The sequence below is a fragment of the Sphaerodactylus townsendi genome, linkage group LG13 (assembly GCF_021028975.2).
Source record: "Sphaerodactylus townsendi isolate TG3544 linkage group LG13, MPM_Stown_v2.3, whole genome shotgun sequence".
NCBI lineage: Eukaryota > Metazoa > Chordata > Lepidosauria > Squamata > Sphaerodactylidae > Sphaerodactylus > Sphaerodactylus townsendi.
Window position 1 is genome coordinate 9,009,091 of NC_059437.1, and position 24,861 is coordinate 9,033,951.

Below are 24,861 nucleotides of genomic sequence, written 5' to 3' on the forward strand. Positions count from 1 at the left end.
GGCAGTCTGAGAGTTAGAGTCCAGGCGTCGCGCAGAGAGGCAGGCTTTCAGAGGTAGCACGCAGGTCTAAGGCAGAACTGCAGCAGGTCGAGGTGACGTCTTGCCTTCTGCAGGGAGTTCACTGCTGCACCCTCCCTTTTATTTTCCATGGGGGTGGAGATTGCCCTTGCAAGGCTTGCCTCATGGAGTTGATCCTGTGCGCTACTTACAGATGGCGCGCAGATGATCTCACCAGCCTTTGGCGCTCAGCTGGTTCCATGTGCAGTCTCTGGTGGCGTTGCTCGAAGCGGGGAAGGTGGGCTGGAGGGACTGCTGGAAGGGGGCTCTGAGAGCGCACCGAATTGCTCGAGAGCCAAGCAGAGGGTCCTGGCACCGGGCTGTCAGTGTGGGGTGATGCTTCCGGGTTGAGTTGCTGCGCTTGCGCTGCTCTCTGCTCTTCTTTGGGGGGATCTAGGGGACCTGATCCTGCTTTGCTGACTGCCAGCTCTTTGTCCTCATCCGAGCTGCAGTTGCCGTCACTCTCAGAGCCAAGCAATGTCCCTTCACTACTGGTGGTGAGATTGAGAGCGGGGGGCGGCAGGCTCTCAAACACGTAAAATGTTCCCTCTCTCTCAGACAAGAGGGGAGGAGGCAGGGATGGAGGACTGGCCATGACCGGGATGGTGGAAAGTACTATCGAACCAAAATTGATTCTTGGGGACCCCATAGGGTTTCCAAATCCAGAGGTGGTTTGCCATTGCCTTCCTCCACATCACAAACTGGTATTCCCTGGAGGTCTCCCATCCAAATGCTAGCCAGGGCTGACCCTGTTTAGCTTCTGAGGTCTATACTGGGCTATATTGGGCTCTCCAGGTCAGGGTTCTAGGCCAAAGGTGGGATAAAAAATGAACAACATTTATAATGCGTTAGCTCTTTCATGTTATCTCACACACACACACACACACACACACACACACAAAGCCTTTATTGGCATCATACAGTAAAACATTTTGTAACCAGAAACATTTTACAACCAGAATAACATAGTTACAGCTCAAATAACCATCATTTAATATAAAAAATCTCCCTTAGCAGATGTACCAATTATATCCAACAGAAACTTGGCAACTAATTCAGAAAAATCCTGATTTGATCCATCCAGGAAATACTTTATGCTTTGATCATCTGTCATATCTACATTAAAAGATGCAAACAATGGTCGATACTTATACCTTTCTTCCCTATTTGAACAGTAAAACATGATATGCTCTAGTGTTTCTACTTGTATGCTGTTGCAAGGCTGTGTTTGGAATATGCTGCCACAGGAGGTGGTGATGGCCACTAACCTGGATAGCTTTAAAAGGGGCTTGGACAGATTTATGGAGGAGAAATCAATTTATGGCTACCAATCTTGATCCTCTTTGATCTGAGATTGCAAATGCCTTAACAGTCCAGGTGCTCGGGAGCAACAGCCGCAGAAGGCCATTGCATTCACATCCTACATGTGAACTCCCAAAGGCACCTGGTGGGCCACTGCGAGTAGCAGAGAGATGGACTAGATGGACTCTGGTCTGATCCAGCTGGCTTGTTCTTATGTTCTTATGTTCAAGGGCATAATCTTTCGGTCTTTGGTATTTTTTGGAATCGACCCTCAAGTGAGGCAGATGGCAAAATATTGAATCTTGCTAAAGAGAATGCATGTCTTAATCTAAAATGAATCATATAGAGTAAATAGAATGCACGTCTTAATTTCATGTTATGTCTACTCAAGGCCTTTCTGATGATTGAGAGTGGCTCTACTTCAACTAATTTAACTAGTTGAAAGTTCCACCCATTCAGTTGCGTTGGATTCACAGTACACTTAAGATGGTCAATATTGCCTCCTTATTCTCATTGACTTCAATTTTACAGTGTTCTTTGGAAACTTGAGGTAACTGGATCCGAATGTCACACTCATTTTTCTTTCCAAATGTACAAGAATTTACAGTCAGTGGAAAATGACTTCCATCAGTCCCATTCCTTTTAATAACAACCATTTTTCCAAAAAGTGGCATCTTCGTATTTGGAGGAAGGGCCAAAAACAGGACAATTCACGACATAGCCGAATTTTGGTTACCTACGCCCGCTGCCACTTCGCGGTCTGCTCCCCAGAGCTTGGGGTAAGCAGGATTCTTCTCCCCTTCACCTTCTGTGGAAGCTGTTTTTGGGGTGGTGCTAATCAATTCCAGATGTGCCCTCAGGCTCCAAAGGTTTGAAGACCCTTGCTGTGACTGATACCAGTTCCTATATTAACCTAGTGAGATTGGAGAAACAACAGTGTTTACAACCTGTCAGTTTGGGACTCCTTTGGGGTTATAGATGCAATCCTGGGCTCTTAGGAAGAAAAATCCCAAGTGCCTGGTCACCCAGGTGTCCTGAAAATGTTGTTGCAGGCTTATGGATAGGAATGCCACCTTTGAGTTGGAAAATAACTGTAGATTTGAGGGGAGCGCCTGAGGAAGGTGGGGATTCATGATCGGAGGACTTTAGTGGGGTGCAGGGCCGTAGAGTCCACCTGCCAAAGCAGCTGTTTTCTCCAGTGGAAATGATCTGTGTTGCCTGGAGATCGTTTGTAATCCCAGGAGATCTCCAGCCACCACATGATAGTTGGTAACCATACTCTTTGGAACCATGGATCTCTACAGATGGATCTCTGAATTCTACCATCTCTGTGTGTAAATAGGAAATTCATCCCCCCCGTACTGTACTCTCTTAGTGCCATGATCTTTAGCTTGTCAGAGCTGGCGCCCACTCAGTTGCAAGCACTTGACATCAGTCACATGTTCGGAAGAGGAGGAGTCACTGGGGGAGGCACATGTAGCACATACCTGCTTCTGTCCGATCTGCAATTCCTTGGGCAGATTTCCATTGATGGGCCCAACAGGAAACAAAAGTGGGATTTATTCCAGCAAGTCCTTATCAAGGGCCTTTGGAGAGACCAGTCGCCGAGTGAAGTGCCCCCTCTGTTTTCCTGTTGTAAGGGCCCTTTAATATCATTAGGACCAGTGGTGGGATCCAAAACTTTTAGTAACAGGTTCCCATGGTGGTGGGATTCAAACTGTGGCGTAGCGCCAATGGGGCTGGGCGGGGCACGATGGGGGCGTGGCCAGGTATTCTGGGGTGGGGCATTCTTGGGCAGGGCTGTGGCAAGAACGCAGCAGCTGCGCCGATCCTTGGGCGGGAAACGAATGCTGCCACGCATGCCAGTGCACCTCCTGCTAGACTGCTTCCAGTTCTGTGCGCTACTGCTGAGAGGAGGGGCGTAACGAAGGCAAAAATCACGTGGCAAAATCACCAATTAGTAACCCCCTCTCGGTGCACACAAATAATTAGTAACCTACTCTCGGGAACCTGTGAGAACCTGCTGGATCCCACCTCTGATTAGGACCCACCGTTCCCTCCTCCTCCTCGGGAGGGTTTTAAGTGATGGTTTTTCGCGGGACGCCGATTTAGTGTAGTAACTGCTGTTTTATTGGAAATTAGTATTTTATAGTTGATGGAGTTATTAGTTTATGTATTTTATTTAATGGTCATTTATTTGCTCCTCTGTTGTGATTGTATTTTATGATGATCTGTGTTGTGCACCGCCCAGAGCCCTTTGGGGGTAGGGCGGTTATAGAAAACTAACTAAATAAATAAATAAAAGAAGCAATTAAAAATGGCCCCCCTCTGTGAGCTTGGAGTACTGTGGTTCCATTCCGACTTGTTTGTGGGAGAAATCTAAGGTTGGTTTGTCGACAATAAATGCAACTCTTTCAAAATGTGAATTTCTCGGCCTCTGAATACACAGTCGGAGGAAGCCCAAAGCCAGGCCTGTGGGTACAGCTTGGTATATTTAATAAAACAAATGCACATATTGATTCAACTGAGCGCACGGAAACCTGGGCTGTGAGTCTGCATGAATGCGAGCACTCATAATCACAACCCCAAATTTAGATGCACAGTGACCCGCGTTGTCCGCCATTTCAAAACTGACCCTCTATTTGGGGGAAAGGGGGTTATGGAAAAGGGGGGCTTTTAATTTTATTTTTTTCCCCAAATCGGCTCCCAAATCAACTTGCATCAGATATGGTTATGAATTAAAATCCAGTATGCTAAGAAGACACTTGCAGAGGAGTTCCATAGAAAGGTCTGGGTAGTTGAAGCCCAGTGGAAGGGTGCTGAGATGCTTCTTCGTCTCTTACTAGCACCACTATTGGGGAGGAGGGGGCTTCAAACAAGACCCAGGCTGGAAGGTGGTTGCATCAGTATAAGTCAGTGGTTCTCAACCTTCCTAATGCCGCAACCCTTTAATACAGTTCCTCATGTTGTGGTGACCCCCAACCCTAACATTTATCCATTTTACAGATGGAGAACACTGATGCAGAGAGTCTTAGGCGGCTCCTGTGAAAGGGTCGTTCGACCCCCAAAGGTGTCCTGACCCACAGGTTGAGAACCGCTGGTGTAAGTAACCCCTTCCCGAGAAAATTCCCAGAAATCTGAGGGTGGGGTTTGGGGAGGGAGCTCAACAGAGAACAATGCCTAAGAGCAGGAGTCCCCAGTCTTTTTGAACCTGTGGGCACTGTTGGAATTCTGACATGGCACGGTGGGCACAGCAACAAAACGGCTGCCACAAAATGGCAGCTGCAGGAGGCGGAGCCAGCCACAGAATGATTGCCACAGCTTAACTTCAGTCACACTGCATAGTAACACAGCAACAACACTTGTGCTGTGGTGGCAACTGCTGCCAAAGCAACGTTTTTTAAAAGTCTGAATATCCAAGAAATCTTGCAGGGCAAAAGTCCTATCTGGTTCCGCCCACTTCCTAAAAACACTTGGTGGGCACCATGGCACACATAGACACCACGTTGGATTCCCTGCCATAGAGTATACCAGTGGTGGCGAACCTTTGGCACTCCAGATGTTATGGACTACAATTCCCATCAGCCCCTGCCAGCATGGCCAATTGGCCATGCTGGCAGGGGCTGATGGGAATTGTAGTCCATAACATCTGGAGTGCCAAAGGTTTGCCACCATGGGAGTATACCCTCCAAAGCAGCCATTTTCTCCAGGGGATATGATTTCTATGATCTGGAGGCCAATTCTAATTCCAGGAGATCTCCAGGTCCCAATTGGAGGCTCTCCACCTTTCCCCAAATGCCTGTTCCTCCACCCAGTTTTCATGTCTATCTGTGCCAGTGACATTTGTCCATTCTCTGATGCCAACTTGGGCCACCCCATGTCCCCGCACAGTGAAGTTCTTTCCTCGTTTGCTATCTTTTTGGCTGGATCTCCATCCTTAGAGAAGTCGAGGGGGGGGGGGGGAGAAAATGATTTCTCCCTAAAACAGGGTGACTCAGTTTTCCATCCTTCTAAAGTTGGTACAATTAATCCCCAGTTTGTGGGGATGAAGTATAGACGACTGAGGAAGGCTACGGCAAACCACCCCACAAACAAAGTCAGCCATCATGATGTGACGCGGGTCAATAATGATCCAGAACTTACTCAGGAGACTTCCTTTATCTTTATTGTAAAAACAAAATACCACTCTTTTCGGGTGAGTGAAGTACTTTCTGAGACAAATCTTTATTCATGCATAAGATTTTTCTGTAAGGCATCTGGTGACATCCGGTTTTGTGCTGGTTGTAGAGGTATTTGTATGTTTTTGTAATGTAAATATTGTCTGAAGCTGATGTTAGGCCCCTTCCGCACACGCAAAATAATGCGTTTTCAAACCATTTTCACAACTGTTTGCAAGTGGGTTTTGCTATTCTGCACAGCTTCAAAGAGCACTGAAAGCAGTTTGAAAGTGCATTATTCTGCATGTACGGAATGAGCCTTAGCTACATATCCGTCTATTCCTCTGGCAGAATGATATTTCCTTTTGCTGAATTGGAGCCCCCCGCTTTTCACCCTGCGCTGTGCCTTAGAGTCTTCTGCCCCCCTGGAACAAAAGTTTAGGAAATCAGTAAGCTTCAGTAGGAAGGGGAAGCAGTAAAGTCTATGGCAGCTTGAATGTATCCAAGTATGTTAGAATATGTATTATAATTATAGATAACTAAAGTGATCAATGTTTCCCATGTTATAAAATTTAACTGGATACCCAGATAGGTTGTTTAGCCCTTCTGTGTCTGCATGAGACAGTTTGTGCCCAAACAATGAACTTCTTTTCTTTTCCTACAAAATTTGTGTTTCTTGTTACATTTCCTTTTGCCTTTACCGTTCAGGAGGAAAACTAACATACATGTCCATGGAGGGCAGTTGTTTGTAGCTAGCGCTCTCTCTCTCTTTCTCTCTCTCTTTCTCTCTCTCTCTCTCTCTCTCACTCTCTTCCCCCCCCCCCTTGGTCTCCCCAAGGAGCCATTCGCACAGGGGGTGCAGCTGCTGCGCAGCCGCGCCGCCCTCGCGTCGCCCAACCGGCACAAAGCCGGCATTTCCCAACCTCGCTCGGGGAGCGAGGTTGTTGGGAAATGCCGCCTTGGAGCCGCTGCTGTGCAAATGGCAGCGGCTCCAAGGCGTCCTCCCACTCCCAACCTTCACTTACCTGGTCGCCGGCCCTCCGGCGCGTCGCCGAGGCCTGGGGACACGCCCCCCTGCCCTGCGACGCTCAAGCAGGTGTGCAGGGCCGGGGGGGGCGTGTCTCCAGGCCTCGGCGACGTGCCGGAGGGCCAGGGACAAGCCGGGTTGTCCGGGCGACGGCGCTCCGCGGCGCCGTCGTCCTAGCCGGTTCTGGGACTGTCCATGCGGACGGTCCCAGCGTTGTGGGTTCGGCGTGGTTTACGCCGACCCAACCCCTTCCACCTCCGTGCGGAAGGGGGCCCTGTCTCTCTTGAAGTTTTGCTCATAGAAAATGAAAACTATAACATTCGAGTCTGAAATATACTGACTAGCACAATTTTATATGTTCACCAATTCATCATAATGCATAGAGCTAGGGTTGATAGGAAAGTATTAATATGTTTCATTTCATTCCCAGATCCCTAAGGGATTGGGCTTCCAGTAACAAAAGCTACAGGGAAACACCTGGTTATATTCTACGACTTGAACATCTCCAGAAATTTTACATCCACATGAACAGTGCCAAACAGGAACCCGTTGCCCCTGTCCCTCTTCCTTCAATCTCAGCCTCCCCAGACAGTTCTTAGAAAAATAATTTGGTTGAACTTTTATTAGGCTGTAGTTCTAAGTAGAGTTGCAGGGAAATAAGAACATGAGAACAGCCTGCTGGATCAGCCCCGTGGTCCATCTGTTTTCCTTCTGCTCAGAGTTCTTTGGAGCCAACCCAAAGGCTTTGCGTGCATGTCCAGTGATAATATTTTATAATGTCATCCAGAGAAATGTTTGGTGATTAATTTCTGTCGCCATCTCTTATTTACATCCTGATGCCTCTGTAGGGTTCATTTTGATAAGGCGGAAAGTTCTGATTCTTGCTTTCTTAGCAAGGCGATTTGGCATGAATTTCGAGGAAGGGCTGCCAGCCAGAGAGATCAAACAGAGAGATCTTTGTGCTCATAGAATAGGCAATACTTGTAAAGAGATATCTTCTCTTCTGTTGTGGTCTGAGGGATTTTGGAAATGGCTTTTATTTCAATTGTCACATCAAAACAAACGGAAGCCAGATAAAATACTGCTTCCAAACCAAATGCTTGCAAATAGGATTGTATTATTTTTATTACCGTATTTCTTTTTACCGCGTGTACTGCTTAAAAACGTATCAAAACTCTGCTAATAAAAGTAGCAGTCCTAAAATCTTTAGGACAGATTCTGGCAACATTACTATCCATGCCCTACGAGGAGAGAGGGAGATGGGTGTGTTTAGTGAAGAGAAGGTCAAGAGGTGACATGATAGCCATGTTTAGATATTTGAAGGGATGTCATGTTGGTGAGGGAGCAAGCTTGTTTTCTACTTCTCCAGAGACCAGGACCAGGAGTAATGGTTTCAAGGTGAAGGAAAAGAGATTCCACCTGAACTTCAGGAAAAACTTCCTGACAGAAAGGGCTGTTCAACAGTGTAATACTCTGCCTCTGAGTGTGATGGAGTCTCCTTCTTTGGAGGTTTTTAAACAGAGGCTGGATGGCCATCTGTCAGGAGTGCTTTGATTGTGTGTTCTTGCATTGTAGGGGGTTGAACTTGATGGCCCTTGGGGTCTCTTTCAACTCTATCATCATCAACCTTTTATTGGCATGAGTTTAAAATACAACAGAGAGGTTGAGGAGAGTCAAGTTAAAATAAGTAGGTTCAGACATTTCCAGCAGTTAAAACAATAAATAAATAAATAAACTAAAATCTGTGGCGAATCTGTTGTGCCAGCGCCAGGAATCTGGCAACATCTAGGGATCTCTGAGGAGACTGATCACAAAGCAGATAGAAAGATTTGACCTTGTCTGATGAGTAGGCATAGTTCTCAGTATATGGGTCTATATATTGTCTTCTAGATGAAGCATATAGTTCGCAATCAAGGAGGATGTACTCGATTGTTTCGATGGCTTTTTGTGAGCAGGGACACATTCTTTGTTGGTATGGGATCTGGAGAAATCTGCCGCTCAGGACTGCTGAGGGTAGGACGTTCAGTCTCTTTCAACTCTATGGCTCATTCCGCACATGTAGAATAATGCACTTTCAAACTGCTTTCAGTGCTCTTTGAAGCTGTGCGGAATGGCAAAATCCACTTGCAAACAGTTGTGAAAGTGGTTTGAAAACGCATTATTTTGCGTGTGCGGACGGGGCCTATGATTCTACCAATTGCAAACTGTAAAAATGAAATCTCAAAATTGAGAGCATCAGGTAAGAAAACTGTGAGAACCAGGGATGATGGAGTCAGACCTGGGAAGATCTAGATTGAAGTCCCTGGCCAAGCATTAAGATGATTTTGGGTATGAATCCACATCTAGCCTACTTCACAGTGTTGACGGGATGATCAGGGATAGGGGAGTGAGAACTGTGAGTGTCGTTCTCTGCTTCTGGAGGATGGGAGGATGAAAATATAACCAGTGAATGGAATCAAACAGGTTCACTCCGTCACAGGGATAAGAAGGATTATCAGTTAGTTAAACAAGTCAGTGATTCTTTTTATAAGAAAACTGTGCAACTTCAGTTCATCATGCACATTTCTGCATCCCTGTATCTAAAAGCTCTGATGTGGAAAGTTACACACACACAATGGGGCCAGCCATAATTAAAATACAGAGTTCTTATTTTCAAGAAACTCAAGTTTTGCAGAGAAATGTTAGGATTTTTTTAACCTCCTCTCCAATGTGAGGCTCCAAGGGAATAGCAGAGCAAGGGCAGAAGAGGACAACCAATATTATTCTTTCAAACAGCCCTTAAAAACAAACAAACAAAACAAAACAGCCACACATTGGATTTGGGGCATATTTCTATCCCAATACTTATTCTCCATATACCTAGAGATAAAGTATCCCACACATTGTTGTGGTTTTTTTTAAACGGCTGTCAGAAAGGGCTGTATTTCTCCAGATAACTTTAAAATAGCTCCTTGGTTGATGTTTCTTTTCATTTTTTAAAAATAAACTTGTGGAGTATAAAATATCCCAGTGAGTTATATTTTGTGGTAGAAAAAATACCCCCAGGACATGCATAAATATCTGAATTTTCCCCCTCAACTGGAGGTTCTTTTTTATTTAAAGAAAGACAATGGTAAATGGTAAGGGACTGCACTATGGGACATTATTTACCACTTTCCTTATGAGGGAAAGTGTCGAGTGATGCTTTTATCTGAATTCTATCCAAAAAAAGGACCATTGGGGTAGTTAATTCATAGCAAGAGTTGTCTAAAGGCTCAATTAGAACACCTTTCGAATTAGGAAAAAATGATGAGGCCGGGACACAGAGAAAAGAAGGCCAAGAAGGGACACGAAAGTAGGTAGGGAGGATGTTTGTGTCCCTTTCTCATAAATACTAGAACTCATAGGCGCTGAGTAACGTTGATGCACACGTGATTCAGAATGGAAAAGGGTAATGGCTCTTCACTCAACAACAAACAAAATGGTGGAAATCACCGCCAGGAAAAAGATAAACACGAGAATAAATGTCTTTAAAAGGGATTGGACTAATGGAGGATACATTCATGGCCAATTATGCACAAAGTGTTTGCCGCGTGGTGAAGGTGAATGTCCATCGCGGCAAGGTTTCTGGTACAGATGTATTTCTTCTAGCCGCGCTTTCACTTTCCACTCTCTCTGAGGCAAGCAAAACCATTTGAAGCATTAATTTAATTTGCTTCACCACCAGAGTGGGGCAGATTTGCCAGTGGGCAAAGCTTTGCCCCGGACCGCTTCCCTCTGCCCACGACCAGCCAGCCTAGTCTAGCACCTCCCACTCCCCCATGCTGTTTTGCATGCTTTGCCTCCGCCCTCCTCCCTGTTGCCTGCTCCTTCCCACTTCTTATTCTGCCATATCATTTCTATTGCCCATCATCTCCCCGCTCCTGCATATTTTTAGATCTTTTTTTTTAAAAAATGTAAATAATCATATGGATAGATTGATACATTGATAATAACAGTAAAAGGTGAAAAATGAGAAGATGAGTTGGTCAGTCCACACACCCGATTTGCCTGTGCATTTGATGAACCAACTGGGATGTGTGCAGCCTCGTAATTTGATACACAAGCAGTCAGTGATTCCAGGCCACACTGGGAAAAGCCAGATAGTCTTGACACTTGGGTTTACAGCTCATTGGGCCACAGCCAGTCGTGAACCTGGGGAGCTTAGCCAACAGCTGTTCTTGTTGTCCTTTTGTGGTTTGCATGCCGCCATTATCCCCCCCCCACACACACACACACACATACATACTCCCTGCCGTAAAAGACATTCAGAGTGTTTGGGCAAAATGTAGGAATGCTGTATTCAAGATGGTTCTTTAATAGTTTGCCTTTTTTATATCAATATATTGATAAAAGAATTTAATTATTAAACATTATATTAAAAACTAGCGGGGCCCGGCCACACGTTGCTGTGGCTTATTGTGGTGAAATGGGAAAGGAACAGTAGCAGCAAATCAACTGCAGAGGCCAGCAGTACGTGCTCATGGAAACGCGCAGGCTGATTCTGTGTGACGTCATTGATGTGTGTGACCGCATCCTCCCTCACTCTTCTTCCCTTGCATGGTACCCCTCCCCCTCCCTCCCTCCCCTTTCCCTTTGCTAGAGTGGATGGGTCATATCCAGATGCTGTGCCCCCTCCCTCCCCTCCCTTGCATGCCACCCCTCACTCTCTCCCCTCCCTAACTTCTGTTCCCTTGCATGCCTTCCCCTCCATCCCTTCCCTCTCCCACCCTCTCTTCCCTTGCATGCCACCCCTCCCCCTCCCTCCCTTCCGTCTGCTAGGGTGGGTGGGTCATATCCAGATGCTGGGCCCCCTCCCTCCCGTCCCTTGCATGCCACCCCTCACTCTCTGTCCCCTCCCTCACTTCTCTTCCCTTGCATGCCACCCCCTCCTTCCCTTCCCTCTCCCTCTGCTGAATGTGTATGAGAGTAGGTGTGTTGTGTGGTAGTAGTGGGTGAGGCACAGAGAGTGAAAAGTACCTGCGTGTGAGGGGGGGAACCCCACCTGACCTCTCACAAGGCAACATGTGCATGTGTTTCACATCCACTTGAGTTATTGCCTATGTACTGTTTTCACTGCCCATATCTGGCCATCTGAGCGAACATTCTAAGCTGCATGAACATTCTAAGGGTGACAGTTACACACAGGCAGCTTCATGGCCTGGTGCGCCAGGAAAAAGATGTGTTACCTGGCTCAGGTGTGTTGTCTGACAGCGGGAGGTATGTAAGAACACAGTTGGGGGAATGTGTAAGGGTTTGTGAAATTTTCAGAGCGTTTGGGCCGGCAGGTGCGGGGTTATTCTCAAAGCAACAAATGCAGGGTTCCATTTTTATATATATAGATGAAGGCATGCATGCGTGATAGAAAACCTGCAAAACTTCCCCTCCCCCCTGAACGCTAGCAAAAAGCCAGCTGATGGGTAATGCCTGCCCTGCTGCAAACATGCCCTGAAACAAAGACTCCTTGGCTAATTCTCTCTGAAGTTGCAGGAACCTCTCCGTGTGTAATCAGCCCATCAACAGCTGCTGGCTATGTTGACTAAAAGGAACCTCTGTGTCCAGAGGTAGGACTCTAATCTGGAGAACCGGGTTTGATTCCCTTCTCCTGCACATGGAGCCTGCTGGGTGACCTTGGCCCAGTCACTGTTCTCTCCAAACCGGTGTTTCCCACTCTTCATATCTCACGGTACCCCTGCCGCCACCCTCCACCTTCCCCTCCCATTGCCCCTGCTTGCCACACCCCCACCTTCCCCTCCCAGGGTGAAGGGAAGCACTGGGGGTGGTGGTGGCTGCTGACCTTGTGGCAGGCCCTGCCCCATGGGCCAGCTCCATGTCCTTGCTGGCGCCGGTGGGAGACACCATAAAAATGAGGGGGGGGGGGCGGTAGTGTTGCCGCGGTACCCCTGGGACATGCTCATGGCACCCCAGGGTACCACGGAACCCTGGTTGAGAATGGCTGCTCCAAACTCTTGTCACTCCTTCCTATCTCACAAGATGTCTGTTGTGGGGAGGGGAAGGGATGTGACTGTAAGCCGCTTCGTGATTCCTTAAGGTAGGGAAAATCAGGGTATAAATCCAAATTCCTCTCCTCCTCCTGCTGCTTCTCCTCCTCCTCCTTCTTATGTCCCTTTTCTTTATTTGCTTCTGCCTTTGCTTATATGTGGGAATTGAATCTGTGAGTGATTTTCAGGGAGCTGTTGTGTCCCGAATTGCCCAGTGTTTTGCAATTTAAAATGGATCTTGGAAAGTAGACTATTTGCTGATCTGGCTCCAAGTTAATAGTTCTGCCTGTCAAATCCTCTCCGCCAGTTTACATACCAGGTCAGATGTTAGATCACATATTATACGGGAAGCAGCTGGAATGTCATTTTTAACATGCTGCAGATGTTTGCCTTCTGTAGCCAGGCCTTGGAGGACCCTAAACTGTTTCTCCCACATATTCGATCTCCATGTTACTTCCCTCACCACAAGACAACCAATGTGAAGTAGTGGTCAGATTATTTACTATTATTATTTATTCGATTTATTAGACTGCCCTATCCCCGAAGGGCTCAGGGCGGTTTAAAGGCAACTGTACACAATACATTACAACTAAAACAATCGAGTAATCCCAATAAAAACAATAAAAACAGTAGCAGCAATAACCTTCCGGAGCAGCAGTGGTGTAGGAGGTTAAGAGCTCGTGTATCTAATCTGGAGGAACCGGGTTTGATTCTCCGCTCTGCCGCCTGAGCTGTGGAGGCTTATCTGGGGAATTCAGATTAGCCTGTGCACTCCCACACATGCCAGCTGGGTGACCTTGGGCTAGTCACAGCTTCTCGGAGCTCTCTCAGCCCCACCTACCTCACAGGGTGTTTGCTGTGAGGGGGGAAGGGCAAGGAGATTGTAAGCCCCTTGGAGTCTCCTACAGGAGAGAAAGGGGGGATATAAATCCAAACTCTTCTCCTCTTCTTCCATAATTAATTAATTAGGTGGATGACTTCCGGTACTAAACAGTGGTGGGATCCAAAATTTTTAGTAACACGTTCCCTCGCCAGCCTCCCCTCAGCAAAGGGGGCAGAGGCGTACCTAGGTAAACCTGAGCCCTGGGCAAAACCTGAGTTGGATGCCCCCCCATGGGCAGCCACCCCACCACGACCCCCCCCCATTTTTTTTGCACCACGTCATTTCTAAATCATCATCACATTATGGAAAATGCCCCAACTCACAAATCTGAACACAGCAATGGTGAAACATCCAGGTTCTTTGATAAAGACTGGTGAGATAAAAGGTACGAAAGGCTGAGAATCAATGAATTGCAGTACCTGAAAGGGATTAACCCAGTTCAGGGAATTACATTATTAGTCACAATTGCTATATGGAACCTTCACGCTCAAAGGCAGTATGCCTCTCGGGGAGGCGAGGGCGTGGAGATGGAAAAGCGGACCCAATTAGTAACCCCCTCTCGGCACACACAGATAATTAGTAACCCACTCTCAGGAACTGGTGAGAACCTGCTGGATCCCACCTCTGGTACTAAACCCCGGAAGGGGACTGGCAGGTTTTCAGATAAGCCGATGACATATAGGGCAATGGGGGGGGGGACTCAGCAGCCAGCCTCCCCAAAAGCCCGGTGGAACAGCTCGGTTTTACAGGCCCTGCGGAACTCCCCGAGGTCCCGCAGGGCCCTAACATCTGGAGAAAGAGCATTTCACCAGGCAGGGGCCAGGGCCGTAAAAGCCCTGGCCCGGGTGGAGGCTAGCCACATCATAGAGGGACAAGGGACCACCAGTAAATTCGCCTCTGCCGAACGGAGAGGGCAACTCGGGACACATGTAGTAAGGCGGTCTCGCAGGTATGAGGGCCCCAGGCCGTAAAGGGCCTTAAAGGTCAATACCAACACTTGAAGGTAATCCAGAACTCCACTGGAAGCCATGAGGATCTGGCAGACCTAGGTTCAAATCTGCACTCTGCCATGGAAGCTTGCTGGGTGACCATGGCCCAGCGACACACTCTCGAGCTAACCTACTTTACAGGGTTATTGTTGGACTAAAATGCAGGATCGGGGAGCAACACTGGAAGCAGCCTTGAGTTATGCCTGCCATAAACGGACAGATGGATATATAGGCTGATTCTTTTATTACTATAGATTCACAATAACAGCCGGCAGAGTTCTTAATTTTGTCATGCTGTTGGATTTGGCTGAGGGTCGCAGGGGTGGACCCAAGAGGAGTCTTTGTCTGGGGGGGAAATGGTGGCTATCAGAAGCCCAGATACTTCCTGCTTGCTCCAATTTCAGCCATTGACCTCAAAGGGACTGAGCTACAGAGACACATTCCAGGCTGGATTTGGGAGCCGCTGATCAAAATCCCAGGCTGGCTATGACAGTCAGCCATGGAAATGGTAACCCTTTGAGTTCCTATTAGGGACAGCTAAGAAACTAAAGCAGACATGGCAGGGAGAGCAATGAGTGACAGGCTTCTTGTTATAGGGCACTGCGTGAACCTTGCTTTAGATAACTGCTCAGATTTTCCTTGCATCCACTAATTCGTTTCCTAACCTCAGGGTTTTGTCACAGTGGTCACATTTCGATCCCCTGGAGTACCTTCCCTATGAGGAGAGGCTGCAGCGTTTGGGACTCTTTCGTTTGGAGAGGAGACGGCTGAGGGGGAAAATGATTGAAGTCTATAAAATTATGCATGGGGTAGAAAATGTTGACAGAGAGAAATTTTTCTCTCTTTCTCACAATACTAGAACCAGGGGGCATACATTGAAAATGCCGGGGGGAAGAATTAGGACTAATAAAAGGAAACACTTCTTCACGCAACGTGTGATTGGTGTTTGGAATATGCTGCCACAGGAGGTGGTGACGGCCACTAACCTGGATAGCTTTAAAAGTGGCTTGGACAGATTTATGGAGGAGAAGTCGATTTATGGCTACCAATCTTGATCCTCTTTGATCTGAGATTGCAAATGCCTTAACAGACCAGGTGATCGGGAACAACAGCTGCGGAAGGCCATTGCTTTCACATCCTGCATGTGAGCTCCCAAAGGCACCTGGTGGGCCACTGCGAGTAGCAGAGAGCTGGACTAGATGGACTTTGGTCTGATCCAGCTGGCTTGTTCTTATGTTCTTATGTGTTCTAAGATCAGCAACAGCGCCAAGGCACTTCCTGAAGTTCCTGCCCAGCTGCCATAAGGACAGATAAATGCCAAGGCTGGCAAAATTGACAGTGTGCTGGCAAGAGGGACATTTTTTTTTTTAATGAAAGAGGCTGTTCCTCCGGAAAGTGGCTCCAACAGCTACCTTATGCAGTAAATATTGTTTGCAAAGCGGGTTGTGAAGTTCATCAGCACTGCTTGCTGAGTGCAGCTTCCCAAGAATGCAGTTTCCCTGGCGAACCGGGAGGGAAGGGCCCCAGAGAGTGTCTCGTTCCTGCTTCAAATTTTCCGAATAAAAGCGTATGAACCAAAACACTTGGGCAAGAACACCTGGCTATGTTTCCTTGAGTCTGATTGGCCTTCGTTGCTCTGGGAAATAGACCCAGATGCAAGATATAAAGTGTTCCAGTAATTCTGGACAGCCGATGTATTTTGGGATCAAGGACTGCCCGGAAGCAAGACTGGGTGAATTTACAACCTTGGCAAGTAGACATGCTTGAGATGCATGGCTTCCTGGGTATAAATCTTCCCCCCCCCTCCTCCTCTTCTTCTTCCTCTGACACTTATTATTGCCCATGGGCATTCTAGCATTATCTTTGGACTTGTGAGTGTGAAAAGGTTTCTTGAATGTTCTGGGTTTGTTTGTTTTTTGAGGAATTTGAATCTGAATTCTTATCACTTGTTTATTTGTTCATTATTTATTTAAAATATCTATCAGCCGCCTGTCTGCCTTACGGAGCTCGAGGTAGCTTACAATGTTAATGAAACATATTGAACAGATTACATTTAAAAAAAAACTTAAAACCAACGCTTAAAATTGCCATTCAGGATTGCTTTAACCAAATGCAGTCCTGAATAAAACCACCTTTTGCTGCCCCCTAAAGAGGAATAGGGAGGCCAGGTGGATGTACCTGGGCAGGTTGTTTCATAACCATGAGGATGTCACTGGAAAATACCTTTTCTTGGGTAACCACCAAACAAGCATCTTTGATTGAAGTCAGGAGGGCTTCTGAGCAGCAGTGGCATAGGAGTTTAAGAGCTCATGTATGTAATCTGGAGGAACCGGGTTTGATTCCCAGCTCTGCCACCTGAGCTGTGGAGGCTTATCTGTGAAATTCAGATTAGCCTGTGCACTCCCACACACGCCAGCTGGGTGACCTTGGGCTAGTCACAGCTTCTCAGAGCTCTCTCAGCCCCACTACCTCACAGGGTGTTTGTTGTGAGGTGGGAAGGGCAAGGAGATTGTAAGGCCCTTTGAGTCTCCTGCAGGAGAGAAAGGGGGGATATAAATCCAAACTCCTCCTCCTCCTCCTCCTCCTCCTCCTCCTCCTCCTCCTCCTCCTCCTCCTCCTCCTCCTCCTCTCCACCTCCACCTCCACCTCCACCTCCACCTCCACCTCCACCTCCACCTCCACCTCCACCTCTTCTTCTTCTTCTTCTTCTTCTTCTTCTTCTTCTTCTTCTTCTTCTTCTTCTTCTTCTTCTTCTTCTTCTTCTTCTTCTTCTTCTTCTTCTTCTTCTTCTTCTTCTTCTTCTTCTTCTTCTTCTTCTTCTTGAGTAGCACTCCCAAGCTGCAAACCAGGCTTTTCATGTGGAGTTGCTTAGAGTTGCAGAACCCCTATAACCCTCCCATTGTATGGCAAAAACCTCAGAGGAAACAAAATGGACATTCATTTGTAAAACATATGGGCTGATTACCCACTGCTGGCTGTTTCCCAGCCTTGCCCTGCTCTGTTGCGAAAAGTCGCGCCGGAAATTCTCTCGTTTTCTCCGTAGAAAGCGGGAAGCACCTGCGGGGCAAGAAGAAGCACGTTGGGACGAGAAATCTTGCCCTGACATGCCTCCTGTCTTGGCACGTTCCTCACAAAGAGGAAGCACGTTCGGATAAGATTTCTTGCTTTGACGCACTTCCTGTCCCACCACACACTAGAAGGTCGGTAGGTAATTGGCCCTATGTCTTTGATCAGATTATACGTGATGAGGACATTTCTAACCTGGTTTTCTTTTTGGCTTGTTTCCTGCAGGAGAAAAGCACCCACGTGCCCCAACTATGTGGCAACAGACCTTCAGGCCATCTCACTGGGGCACATTTATAAAGAAGAGCAGAAATCCGTGACGTTCATTGCGCGAACGAGGGGGTTTGCATAGAGTGGAGCTGGAATGGGAAATCACAGCAATAATCATACCTGTGTGACAGATGACTCCTTCAAGTACAACCTCTACGGAGCCGTCTACAGCGTGGTGTTCATCCTGGGGTTGATCACCAACTGCGCCTCTTTGTTCATGTTCTGCTTTCGCATCAAAATGCGGAACGAGACCACCATTTTCATGACCAACTTGGCCTTCTCCGATTTGCTCTTTGTCTTCACTCTCCCATTCAAAATCTTCTACAACTTCAACAGGCACTGGCCGTTCGGGGACACTCTGTGCAAGATTTCAGGGACTGCTTTTCTGACTAACATCTACGGGAGTATGCTGTTCCTCACCTGCATCAGCGTTGACCGCTTTCTCGCTATCGTCTACCCCTTCCGGTCTCGTACTATTCGGACGCGAAAAAACTCAGCCATTGTGTGTGCAGGTGTCTGGATTCTGGTCCTCAGTGGCGGGATCTCAGCATCTTTGTTTTCCACCACAAACACCTACAACACAAGTACGACATGTTTTGAGGGTTTTTCCAAACGGATCTGGAAGACCTACCTGTCCAAGATTACAATATTTATTGAAGTGGTTGGCTTCATTATTCCCTTGATGCTCAACCTTACCTGTGCATCACTTGTGCTGAGGACTCTGCGGAAACCGGACACCCTCTCGCAGATTGGCACAAACAAAGACAAAGTCTTGAGGATGATCGTGGTCCATGTGGCTATCTTCATTGTCTGTTTCGTACCCTACAACTCTATCCTTTTTTTGTATGCTCTTGTCCGGTCCCAAGCCATTGCTAACTGCTCCTTGGAGAGATTTGCAAGGACACTGTACCCTATCACATTGTGTGTTGCCACCCTGAATTGTTGTTTTGACCCTTTCATCTACTACTTCACTTCCGAATCTTTTCAGAAGTCTTTCTATATCACCTCGGACATCAAAAGCGATTCCCTTTGCAGGACTGAAAACCCGCTGTCAACCCATACTATCCTGCCAGTGATACGGGAGGAGACGAGTGTCCAGGCCATCAGAAATGGGAGAGATCGGATGTCTGAATCTCACTTTTGATACTGGGGCTTTGGGAATCCGCTGTGTATTGGAAACTGGGTTTCAGACAGGACTGTACAGGAAAGGTCTAAAAAAAAACACCAGGCCCAAACTGGATGTTCTGGCGACCTGCTGAAAACGGATCATCGTATGTTAACTCAAATAACATTATGTATTGCCCCTGTGCTTTTGAAGCTAATAAATAATAAAATATTTCACCTTCCCTTGATCTTCACCTTAGACCACTTCTCCCTACATTTGAGCCCTTTGCAGACATTACATTACGTTCAGAGGTGGGATCCAGCAGGTTCTCACCAGTTCCCGAGAGTAGGTTACTAATTATTTGTGTGTGCCGAGAGGGGGTTACTAATTGGGTCTGCTTTTCCATTAGAAATTCCATTAGGTCCAAAAATCATAAAGTCCTGTTGTTTCCTATGTGGCTGGTTAGCGAAGGAAGAAAATGGGATAATTCTCCCTGTTGGGCTGTTTTAAAAACATGTTTTAGAAATATGGTAAAGTTCCTTGATTAAGGAAAGTATCCTTCTTTTGATTTCCAGAAACAAAATTAAGTATTTGAAAGTATTATGTATTTGACAGGCAGTCAATTAGAGGAGAAGTAGTTGTTTCTGTTGGCAGTAGACGATAGGACTTGCTATAATGAGTTTAAATTATGGACAGAAAGATACCAGCTGGAAATTAGGAACTTTTTTTTACAGTAAGAGTTTTTTACAGTAACAGAGAAATTATTAATGCCCCGCCCTTGGAATGCCCAGCCACGCCCCCGTCATGCCCCGCCCAGCCCCATTGGCACTACGCCACTGTTTGAATCCCACCACCATGGGAACCTGTTACTAAAATTTTTGGATCCCACCACTGTATTGTGAGAGTTACGTTAGCGCCATGCTTTGCACAATTTCATCGCATACATCACACACACACACACACAAGCTATAAAGTAGTTATTATGCAGTAGAACTACTAGATTTGAGCTCAAATCACCTGAGAAACTGACTGGTCTGCGATTTTTGGGATCTAAGTTTGCTTTACACTGAAAACCTTCCCCTCAGTTACCAGGTTTTCTACAGGTAGTGAATGTGTAGGCTTTGGGTTTGCTGCCATGAGGTAAGTTTATGGTGCACAAGGTGATTATTGAGATTATTGAGGCTGGATTAGTATAGTGCATATATAAACAACTTAAGAAGATTTATTTATTTATTTACTTACTTACAGGTTGGGTTAAAGGAACATATCAGCCACATGGGTGTCCCGGCAGACAAATATTATAGCAAGCATATAGGGTTTGGGTTTGCTGCTCTGAGGTAAACATGGTGCACATTGAGATCACTGAGGCAGGATTCATATCGTATAGTATATAAACAACTAAGAAGATGTATTTATTTATTTACAGGTTGGGTTAAAATAATGAATCCGCCTCATCATTCTCCAGGTAGCCAAATGACAAACTTGGCTGAGGCACATAAACCTTAACTAGATATGGGCTGTTTCCGCACGGGGGTGGAAACGCACCTCCACTGGCATAAATTATGCTGGTGGAGGCTCGGGGACTGCTCGCACAGTGGCATCCGAGCAGGCCCGAAGATCTGCCGAACCAAAGAGGTGGCTCCGCATGGAACCATGCCTCTGATTCGGTCCCTCCACTGACCTTCCCATCCAATGCTGCTCTGGAGGGCTGGAGGGACACGCCTATGCTGCCCTCCGACCTCCAGGGGTCCCTCCAGAGCAGCCCTCCAGAGCAGCACTAGACGGGAAGGTCAGTGAAGGGGACAGGAAAAGCAGCATCTTCCTGCCGGTGCTGTTTGCACCGCGCCGGCGGGAAGATGCCGCTTTTCAAAAACCTCGCTCAATGAGCGAGGTTTGAAAGCGGCGTCTCTGCACTGCTTGGGGGCGGCCACGATGTGTGAACAGCACCCCAGGGACGATGTTTTCACTGTCCCTAGGGTGCGGAAACAGCCGTGGCTTCAGAGCGTAGCTAGAAATTTCTGTAAAGCTTTCAGGCACAAACAGACTTTTAATGACTGGCCAGAAGGTTGGATCTTCTCTTACACACAGAATTCCACCCACATCATCCCAAGAATCAGACCAAATCAATTGTACCAGGTCTGCTCATCCCCAGGGACTGGCCGAACAACTGAGCATTCTCTCGTCTCCCTGAACTAGAGCTCAGCCCCTCTGCTGCACTTCCAGACAGAGCTACCCTTCAGTCTGCTTGAGCTGGAGCCGAGTTGTCTCTGCCCTCCCTGAGGCAGAACTCAACTACTTCTTCTGTGTTCCATCCAGCATCTCATCTCCCTCTTGAAGGTGATTGGATGCTGGAGCAGCACTCCTGTGGGATAACCTGAGTGGCTGATTTTCTCTTCAGGGATAGGATATCCATCACAGAGATCAACAAGATTTACAAGCTTTCAAGAGTCAACATTACCTTCATCAGATATATCAGATTATCTGATAAAGTGAACATTGACTCTCAAAAGCTTATGCCCTGAAAATTTTGTTTGTATCTGAGGAACAACTGGACTTGAATCTAACAAGCCACAGAACTCAATGGGGCATACTTCCAGGTAAGCCCATTTAAGATTGGGTTGTTGCTGTGGTGGCCAGGCCCAGACGAATGACCAGCCAAGCAATAACGTAAAAATAATTGGCTCACATGCACAGAAAGGACACTAGAATGCTGCAATTTCTGCTTCAATCTCTTTAAAAGCTGGAAAGAAAGGGACAACCCAAAAAGTCCTTTCCTTGGTATTATTTACAAAATACTTTTTCAAAGTCATGAACTCTGGTTATATAAAATCAAATAAAATAGTACAAAACTTAAAACAATATGAAAATAAGTATATCTTAGCAGGAACAGAAATACAAATTCCAGATCTTTTGGCCGAGCAACTATTTTTAATTAAACAGCAACAATGATAGAATGCTGTCTATAAGAATGCTGTCTATAAGGCAGGCTTCCCTGCAAATGGTGTTCCGAAGAGTTGGTGCCACTACCCATAAGGCCCCGTCCAGTTGGTGCCACTACCCATAAGGCCCCGTCCAATTGGCAACCATCTCTGAAAAGAAAAGGACCATTTTTATTCACAAAGAATGGAGAGACAATAAGACACCAACAAAATAGGAAAGTTACAGAATATGCAGAAATGGCGAAGTTGTACATTAAGAGATAAGTTTAGACAATTTTTCAGAAAACAGGAAATCCTTGAGCTTTTGAAAAACTATCCAAATAGAGAAGTAGTGGCAGGGTTTGAAACCTACAGAAAACAGCAGAGTAATTAACAGAAGACATTTAAGAAAAACCAATTGAATTAATGTTTTAATTATATGCATGAATCTTGAGTTAACTATTAGCCAAAGACGAGGTAGCTGAAAGTCACAATTTGCTGTGCACTGGGTTGTTCTGTTTCTTTTTCTTTTTGTATCGCAGTTTTGTCTTTTTGTGTCTGAAAATTAAAAATATATTTTTTAAAATGAGACGGGAACCAGATGACAGCTTCCGCTGCTGATCTTAGAGACCAGGAAGAAACGTGCAGGAGAAAAGAGCTGTCAGGTATGTCAGCTGCGTTACAGGAGGTGGTTGACATCACAATGTGTTTGGGAGGTGACATGACCCAGCGTTTGCGATCACGCTGTCAAGGTTGCGAGTCTATTTCTGGCTCAGAAGTCAAGAGGACAATCAGCAGACAACAATGAATGAATGAACAGTACTTCCTCTGCGGTCCTGGCAAACTGAATTGCCTCGGACGTTAGAAGTGAACTCCCTCGCGATGTTCAGTGCAGTGATGGGGAATTTATGTTGACATGCTTGCTGAAGAATTAATGAAATGCAGAGAGAAAAGGAATCTGGGGAGTTTGTTTTAAAAATTGGAGGAATAGGCAATCTAGACCAGGGGTCTGTAATCTGTGGCTCTCCAGATGTTCATGGACTACAATTCCCATCAGCCCCTGCTGGCAGGGGCTGATGGGATTTGTAGTCCATAAACATCTAGAGAGCCGCAGGTTGCAGACCCCTGGTCCAGACGAACTTATCTCTATTGCCTGGAGATCAGTTGTAATCCCAGGAGATCTCCAACCAACTCCTGGAGGTTAATAATCCAAAAACCTCCTGTATGGCTAATGGTATTAATGCACCAAGGTCTCTAATATTCAATATACATACGCTTAAACAATTACAAATAAGTTTTTGTGCTGCATAACATAAACAATATCTACCTAGGCTTATTAGTGTGTGATATTTTGTACAAAGAAACATTAACCAAATAATTGTTGTGGGCTTTCCGGGCTGTGTGGCCGTGGTCTGGTAGATCTTACACAGAAGTGTTACACACTTCTCTCTGTGATACACCTCTGAAGATGCCAGCCGCAGATGCAGGCGAAATGTTAGGGACAAAATCTTCCAGACCACGGCCACACAGCCCGGAAAACCCACAACAACCAGTTGAATCCGGCCGTGAAAGCCTTCGACAATACAATAAACCAAATAGTCCCTTCTACAAAGTGCTCACAACCACGAATTAACATTGAACAATATCCACATGGGCTATCATTCCCCGGTTGTTGAATGTATACCTTAGGCATGCAGGTGCTTTTGGACTTCCGTTAACCTTTGAGAAGTCTACCTGGCTTTCTTTGTGGTTGATTCACCATCGGGAGGCTGGCAAACCTACTGGCCTGACAAGGATGTTTTACGTGTTCAGACGGCTCACGTTGCTTGTACAGAAGGTGAGACAAATTCACGGAGGATCGATCCACCAACAGCTGTTAGCTGTCTTGGCCAAGTAAATCTTCCCCGAGGCAGCCGGTCATGAGATGGGAGAGAAAATGGGGAGGCTTTGGACTCTGTGCCCCGCTTGCAGGCTTTCTGTGGGCGAGGCAACTATTTGTACACTTGTGGGAAACTGGATGATAGACTTCTGAATAGCTGAGTTCATGAATGCTTCCTTTTTAAGTTTCGAGAAAGGATTCAGAACGGTCCGGAGTCTACTGTTTGTCATGCCAACTGTGTTGGTCTCTACAGAAGAGGCTGCCTCTTGATTGCTTAATGACTGTTGTTCTTTTTCAAGAGGGCAGTGGAAATGTCTTGCTCATATATATATATATATATATAAACCTTTATTAGGCTGTGATATGCAGCCAACATTGTCCAAACAAGTATCCCATACATGAGAACCATCGCAGGTAATCATTCCAAAGTTTCTATAAGGAACCTAGCTACAAAAGTTAAAATCTCGGAGGTGGAATTGTTAAGTAGAAACGTAATCTTCCCCACAGCAGAGTGTTCATTAAAGATTACAGGACAAAGAGCAAAAAGTCTGGTCCTAGATCCCTCGTATTTGGAGCAGTCGAGCAATATATGTTCCATGGTTTGAATCGCTGTGATACGAGGACATTTCTGCTCTTGCAGAAAGATTTTTCGGAACCTTCCTTGTAACATAGAGCAAGGGGAGGAGTTACAGCGAGCCCTAGTGATTATCCATCTATGCTTGGGCTCCTGAAGTAAACTCAAATAATCTGCCATGTGATTGATTTTAAATTTGATGTTAAAAAAGAGGGGGGAGCAATTGCTTCTCGCCTTGTCCTGCAGAACTTGAAACTCTTGATCTAGCAGTCGCCTTTTTAATTGAGAGAAGATTTCAGAAGCAGGCAGCATTTGCAAGGCTTCTCAGGAAAATCCCAGGGAAAGTATTTTAGTTTCCACTGCCCGCCACCACTTAGATTCATGAAGCTGGTGCTCATGTTGTTTAAAAGCTCAGGGGGAGCGGGACCTGGGGGGAGGGCGAGACAGCCGAGATTCTCCATGCCCAATTTCCTCCTGTTTCCAGTGGCCTTTTTCCCTTTCCTTGAGTTACGTGTCAGGACTGCCAGCGTCTGTGTGCCAGAACTCCATTCTCGCTTAATGAAAAGTAGCAAAGCCATCCTCAAAAGCGGAGTTTTCTAGGCCAAAGTTGAACGAAC

General features: G+C 46.4%; 1 protein-coding gene across 2 annotated transcripts in view; it reads left to right on the forward strand.

Annotated features, from left to right (window-relative positions):
- Positions 1 to 19,114, forward strand: part of LPAR4 (lysophosphatidic acid receptor 4) — a 35,380-nt gene extending 16,266 nt beyond the window's left edge. For both annotated transcript variants that reach the window (XM_048515100.1, XM_048515101.1), the window contains exon 2: positions 17,727 to 19,114. In XM_048515100.1, the coding sequence (XP_048371057.1) occupies positions 17,863 to 18,912 (1,050 nt within the window). In that variant the 5' untranslated portion in view covers positions 17,727 to 17,862 and the 3' untranslated portion in view covers positions 18,913 to 19,114. The remainder of the gene's footprint in view (positions 1 to 17,726) is intronic.
- The last annotated feature ends 5,747 nt before the right edge of the window (positions 19,115 to 24,861 follow it).